The sequence below is a fragment of the Oncorhynchus kisutch genome, linkage group LG17, assembly GCF_002021735.2.
Source record: "Oncorhynchus kisutch isolate 150728-3 linkage group LG17, Okis_V2, whole genome shotgun sequence".
Classification (NCBI taxonomy): Eukaryota; Metazoa; Chordata; class Actinopteri; order Salmoniformes; family Salmonidae; genus Oncorhynchus; species Oncorhynchus kisutch.
In genome coordinates, this window is record NC_034190.2 from 85,809,076 (window position 1) to 85,816,575 (window position 7,500).

The 7,500-nt window shown below is 48.4% G+C and overlaps 1 protein-coding gene across 2 annotated transcripts in view; it reads left to right on the plus strand.

Moving 5' to 3' along the window:
* fgd1 (FYVE, RhoGEF and PH domain containing 1) overlaps positions 1-7,500 on the plus strand; it is a 141,735-nt gene that overhangs the window by 102,213 nt on the left and 32,022 nt on the right. For both annotated transcript variants that reach the window (XM_031794866.1, XM_031794867.1), the window contains exon 8: positions 7,310-7,368. In XM_031794866.1, coding sequence (XP_031650726.1) covers positions 7,310-7,368 — 59 coding nt within the window. The remainder of the gene's footprint in view (positions 1-7,309; positions 7,369-7,500) is intronic.

The window sequence follows — 7,500 nt, forward strand, 5'->3', positions numbered from 1 at the left end:
GGAGGAATGAGCCCATTCCAGGACCGGGGCAGAGTCCGGGGGAATGAGCCCATTCCAGGACTGGGGCAGATTCCGGGGGAATGAGCCCATTCCAGGACCGGGCAGATTCCGGAGGAATGAGCCCATTCCAGGACCGGGGCAGAGTCCGGGGGGAATGAGCCCATTCCAGGACCGGGGCACAGTCCGGAGGAATGAGCCCATTCCAGGACCGGGGCAGAGTCCGGAGGAATGAGCCCATTCCAGGACCGGGGCAGAGTCCGGGGGAATGAGCCCATTCCAGGACCGGGGCAGAGTCAGAACATCCAGTTAGCCAGGCCCGGCAAGGGAACGCTGCGTCTCACGGACATGGTTCTCTATACACCATGCAGTCACTAGAGGGGAGGGTTTCGGGATCTGACTGTGTAGCAGTGGGGTTCTCTATACCCCATGCAGTCGCTAGAGGGGAGGGTTTCGGGATCTGACAGTGTAGCAGTGGGTCTATAGAGGCGTGAGAGCGCTTCAGACTACACGTTCTTGGACCCCGGGGCGGTAAGAGATGGTAAAGGTGAACCGAGTGGATATCAGGGCCCATCGAGCATAGAGCTGAGGTGCTTTGCGTTGCAGAGATATTCCAGGTTCTTATAATCAGTCCACACTAAGAATGGATGTTTCCGCCCCCCTCTAACCAGTGCCTCCGCTCCTTCAATATCATCTTCACCGTGAGTAGTTATCGATTTCCCATAATTCCTCTCAGTGGTGTTAAGACGATGGGAAAGGAAAGCGCGGGGGATTCAGCTTTTGGTCCTGGGCAGACCGCTGGGACAGGGCAGACTTCCACCACGAACTGACGGGACAGATCTGGATGGATTAAGATGTGATCTGTGATAAATAGATGCTCGAGGTCTGAGAACGCCCGGTCAGCAGCTGGAGACCACGTGAACGGGACCTTCGGAGAGGTGAGTGCTGAAAGGGGAGAAGCCAAGGGGGCTGTAACCCCGAATGAAACGGCGGGTGAAATGAGAAAAGAGTGCAGTTGCAATGCTTCCTGGGGTTGAGGTGGGTTGAGGCCAATCCACCACCGCTCTCACCTTGCCAGGATCCATCTGTATATTTCCTGCAGCGATGATGTATCCTAGGAAGGAGATGTTGGAGCGATGGAATTCACATTTCTCTGTTTTAACAAAAGGATGGTCCAACACACCGACATCAAAAACGAATCCCAACTGTAAAGTTTGGTGGAGGGAGCATCATGGTTTGGGGCTGCTTTGCTGCCTCAGGGCCTGGACAGCTTGCAATCATCGACGGAAAAAATTTATTCCCAAGTTTATCAAGACATTTTGCAGGAGAATGTAAGGCTATCTGTCCGACCAATTGAGGCTCAATAGAAGTTGGGTGATGCAACAGGACAACGACCCAAAACACAGAAGTAATTCAACAACAGAATGGCTTCAACAGAAGAAAATACACCTTCTGGAGTGGCCCGGTCAGAGTCCTGACCTCAACCTGATTGAGATGTTGTGGCATGACCTCGAGGGAGCGGTTCACACCAGACATCCCAAGAATATTGCTGAACTGAAACAGCTTTGTAAATAGGAATGGTCCAAAATTCCTCCTGACCGTTGTGCAGGTCTGATCCGCAACTACAGAAAAACTCTTGCCAAATGAGGGTCAACCAGTTATTAAATCCAAGGGTTCACATACTTTTCCCACCCTGCACTGTGAATGTTTACACGGTGTGTTCAATACAGACATGAAAACATATCATTGTTTGACTCGATGCTGTAATCGCTGCCAAAAGGTGCTTCAACAAAGTACTGAGGAAAGGGTCTGAATACTTATGTAAATGTTATATGTTCGTGTTTTAACTGAAAGGGGTCTGAATACTTTCCGAAGGCACTGTAATGTATTGTATTATTAGAAGGGTATATAATGTATTGTATTATTAGAAGGGTATATAATGTACTGTATTATTAGAAGGGTATATAATGTACTGTATTATTAGAAGGGTATATAATGTACTGTATTATTAGAAGGGTATATAATGTACTGTATTATTAGAAGGGTATATAATGTACTGTATTATTAGAAGGGTATATAATGTACTGTATTATTAGAAGGGTATATAATGTACTGTATTATTAGAAGGGTATATAATGTACTGTATTATTAGAAGGGTATATAATGTACTGTATTATTAGAAGGGTATATAATGTACTGTATTATTAGAAGGGTATATCATGTACTGTATTATTAGAAGGGTATATCATGTACTGTATTATTATTACAGAGTCAATGTGGAGGCTATATACAGGGGGTACCGGTACAGAGTCAGTGTGGAGGCTATATACAGGGGGTACCGGTACAGAGTCAATGTGGAGGCTATATACAGGGGGTACCGGTACAGAGTCAATGTGGAGACTATATACAGGGGGTACTGGTACAGAGTCAATGTGGAGGCTATATACAGGGGGTACCGGTACAGAGTCAGTGTGGAGGCTATATACAGGGGGTACCGGTACAGAGTCAGTGTGGAGGCTATATACAGGGGGTACTGGTACAGAGTCAGTGTGGAGGCTATATACAGGGGGTACCGGTACAGAGTCAATGTGGAGGCTATATACAGGGGGTACCGGTACAGAGTCAATGTGGAGGCTATATACAGGGGGGTACCGGTACAGAGTCAGTGTGGAGGCTATATACAGGGGGTACTGGTACAGAGTCAGTGTGGAGGCTATATACAGGGGGTACCGGTACAGAGTCAATGTGGAGGCTATATACAGGGGGTACCAGTACAGAGTCAATGTGGAGACTATATACAGGGGGTACTGGTACAGAGTCAATGTGGAGGCTATATACAGGGGGTACTGGTACAGAGTCAATGTGGAGGCTATATACAGGGTATTATGGTACAGAGTCAATGTGGAGGCTATATACAGGGGGTACCGGTACAGAGTCAATGTGGAGGCTATATACAGGGGGTACTGGTACAGAGTCAATGTGGAGGCTATATACAGGGGGTACCGGTACAGAGTCAATGTGGAGACTATATACAGGGGGTACTGGTACAGAGTCAGTGTGGAGGCTATATACAGGGGGTACCAGTACAGAGTCAATGTGGAGGCTATATACAGGGGGTACCGGTACAGAGTCAATGTGGAGGCTATATACAGGGGGTACCGGTACAGAGTCAATGTGGAGGCTATATACAGGGGGTACTGGTACAGAGTCAATGTGGAGGCTATATACAGGGGGTACCGGTACAGAGTCAATGTGGAGGCTATATACAGGGGGTACCGGTACAGAGTCAATGTGGAGGCTATATACAGGGGGTACAGGTACTGAGTCAATGTGGAGGCTATATACAGGGGGTACCGGTACAGAGTCAATGTGGAGGCTATATACAGGGTATTACGGTACAGAGTCATTGTGGAGGCTATATACAGGGGGTACCGGTACAGAGTCAATGTGGAGGCTATATACAGGGGGTACAGGTACTGAGTCAATGTGGAGGCTATATACAGGGGGTACCGGTACAGAGTCAATGTGGAGGCTATATACAGGGTATTACGGTACAGAGTCATTGTGGAGGCTATATACAGGGGGTACCGGTACAGAGTCAATGTGGAGGCTATATACAGGGTATTACGGTACAGAGTCATTGTGGAGGCTATATACAGGGGGTACTGGTACAGAGTCAATGTGGAGGCTATATACAGGGGGTACCAGTACAGAGTCAATGTGGAGGCTATATACAGGGGGTACAGCTACTCAGTCAATGTGGAGGCTATATACAGGGGGTACCGGTACAGAGTCAATGTGGAGGCTATATACAGGGTATTACGGTACAGAGTCATTGTGGAGGCTATATACAGGGTGTTACGGTACAGAGTCAATGTGGAAGCTATATACAGGGGGTACCGGTACAGAGTCAATGTGGAGGCTATATACAAGGGGTACCAGTACAGAGTCAATGTGGAGGCTATATACAGGGGGTACCGGTACAGAGTCAATGTGGAGGCTATATACAGGGGGTACAGGTACTGAGTCAATGTGGAGGCTATATACAGGGGGTACCGGTACAGAGTCAATGTGGAGGCTATATACAGGGGGTACCGGTACAGAGTCAATGTGGAGGCTATATACAGGGGGTACAGGTACTGAGTCAATGTGGAGGCTATATACAGGGGGTACCGGTACAGAGTCAATGTGGAGGCTATATACAGGGGGTACCAGTACAGAGTCAATGTGGAGGCTATATACAGGGGGTACAGGTACTGAGTCAATGTGGAGGCTATATACAGGGGGTACCGGTACAGAGTCAATGTGGAGGCTATATACAGGGGGTACAGGTACTGAGTCAATGTGGAGGCTATATACAGGGGGTACCGGTACAGAGTCAATGTGGAGGCTATATACAGGGGGTACTGGTACAGAGTCAATGTGGAGGCTATATACAGGGGGTACCGGTACAGAGTCAATGTGGAGGCTATATACAGGGGGTACCAGTACAGAGTCAATGTGGAGGCTATATACAGGGGGTACCGGTACAGAGTCAATGTGGAGGCTATATACAGGGGGTACCAGTACAGAGTCAATGTGGAGGCTATATACAGGGGCTACCGGTACAGAGTCAATGTGGAGGCTATATACAGGGTGTACTGGTACAGAGTCAATGTGGAGACTATATACAGGGGGTACCGGTACAGAGTCAATGTGGATGCTATATACAGGGGGTACCAGTACAGAGTCAATGTGGAGGCTATATACAGGGGGTACCAGTACAGAGTCAATGTGGAGGCTATATACAGGGGGTACCAGTACAGAGTCAATGTGGAGACTATATACAAGGGGTACCGGTACAGAGTCAATGTGGAGGCTATATACAGGGGGTACCAGTACAGAGTCAATGTGGAGGCTATATACAGGGGGTACCAGTACAGAGTCAATGTGGAGGCTATATACAGGGGGTACCAGTACAGAGTCAATGTGGAGGCTATATACAGGGGTACCGGTACAGAGTCAATGTGGAGACTATATACAGGGGGTACCGGTACAGAGTCAGTGTGGAGGCTATATACAGGGGGTACCGGTACAGAGTCAATGTGGAGGCTATATACAGGGGTACCGGTACAGAGTCAATGTGGAGGCTATATACAGGGGGTACTGGTACAGAGTCAGTGTGGAGGCTATATACAGGGGGTACCGGTACAGAGTCAATGTGGAGACTATATACAGGGGGTACTGGTACAGAGTCAGTGTGGAGGCTATATACAGGGGGGTACCGGTACAGAGTCAATGTGGAGGCTATATACAGGGGGTACCTGTACAGAGTCAATGTGGAGGCTATATACAGGGGGTACTGGTACAGAGTCAATGTGGAGGCTATATACAGGGGGTACCAGTACAGAGTCAATGTGGAGGCTATATACAGGGGGTACTGGTACAGAGTCAATGTGGAGGCTATATACAGGGGGTACTGGTACAGAGTCAATGTGGAGGCTATATACAGGGGGTACCAGTACAGAGTCAATGTGGAGGCTATATACAGGGGGGTACCAGTACAGAGTCAATGTGGAGGCTATATACAGGGGGTACCAGTACAGAGTCAATGTGGAGGCTATATACAGGGGGTACCGGTACAGAGTCAATGTGGAGGCTATGTACAGGGGGTACCAGTACAGAGTCAATGTGGAGGCTATATACAGGGGGGTACCGGTACAGAGTCAATGTGGAGGCCATATACAGGGGGGTACCGGTACAGAGTCAATGTGGAGGCTATATACAGGGGGTACCGGTACAGAGTCAATGTGGAGGCTATATACAGGGGGTACCGGTACAGAGTCAATGTGGAGGCTATATACAGGGGGTACCGGTACAGAATCAATGTGGAGGCTATATACAGGGGGTACCGGTACAGAGTCAATGTGGAGGCTATATACAGGAGGTACCGGTACAGAGTCAATGTGGAGGCTATATACAGGGGGTACCGGTACAGAGTCAATGTGGAGGCTATATACAGGGGGTACTGGTACAGAGTCAATGTGGAGGCTATATACAGGGGGTACCGGTACAGAGTCAATGTGGAGGCTATATACAGGGGGTACCGGTACAGAGTCAATGTGGAGGCTATATACAGGGGGTACCGGTACAGAGTCAATGTGGAGGCTATATACAGGGGGTACCGGTACCGAGTCAGTGTGTCGGGGTACAGGTTAGTCGAGGTAATTTGATCATAAACAGTGAGTAGCAGCAGTGTAAAAACAAAGGACGGGTCAATGTAAATTGTCCGGGTGGCCGTTTGATTAATTGTTCATCAGTCTTATGGTTTGGGGGTAGAAGCTGTTAAGGAGCCTTTTGGTCCTAGACTTGGCGCTCCGGTACCGCTTGCCGTGCGGTAGGAGAGAGAACAGTCTATGACTGGGGTGGCTGGAGTCTTCCTCTGACATTGCCTGGTATATCGGTCGTGGATGGCTGAAAGCTTGGCCCCAGTGATGTACAGGGCTGTACGCACTACCCTCTGTTGTTCCTTGCCGTCAGATGCCAGGCAGTTGCCATACCAGGCGGTGATGCAACCGGTCAGGATGCTCTCGATGGTGCAGCTGTAGAACCTTTTTTTGGATCTGGGGACCCATGCCAAATCTTTTCAGTCTCATGAGGGGGAAAAGGTGTTGTCGTGCCCTCTTCACGACTGTCTTGGTGTGTTTGGACCATGTTAGTTTGTTGGTGATGTGGACACTAAGGAACTTGAATCTCTCGACCCGCTCCACTTCAGCCCGTCGTTGTTACTAAGGGCCTGTTCGTCCCTCTTTTTCCTTTTTCTCTTGGTCCACGATCAGCGCCTTTGTCTTGCCACATTGCCAGGACTCTGACCTCGTCCCTATAGGTTGTCTCGTTGTTGTCTGTGATCAGGTCTACCTGAGCAAGCTTTATGATGGTGTTGGAGTCGTGCTTGGTCACACAGTCGTTGGAGAACAAGGAATACATGAGGGGCCTCATTACTGTTGATGCTGAGACTGGTGTTTTGTGGGTACTATTTAATGAAGCTGCCAGTTGAGGACCTGTGAGGCTTCTATTTATCAAACTGTGGAAAAAGATTGCTGTGTATTTAAAAAAAATAAAAAATAAGGCTGTAACGCAACAAAATGTGGAAAAAGTCTACGGGTCTGAATACTTTCCCGAAGGCACTGTGATGTATTTTGTGCTGTCAGTTTTTCTAACACAGAGAATGCAGGAACATTTACATCAGAAGAGCAAATTAATATTTCAATCAGTTACACTGTGAAATTGTTTAGTTGCTGGAAGTGATAACGCGTCTGTTGTGTCTTTTCAGAATCACTAGAGTTGATCGCCACAGCTGCCGAGCACTCCAACACAGCCATCAGAAAGATGGTGAGTCCTTTTAACAGCTGCCGAGCACTCCAACACAGCCATCAGAAAGATGGTGAGTCCTTTTAACAGCTGCCGAGCACTCCAACACAGCCATCAGAAAGATGGTGAGTCCTTTTAACAGACGTCACACAT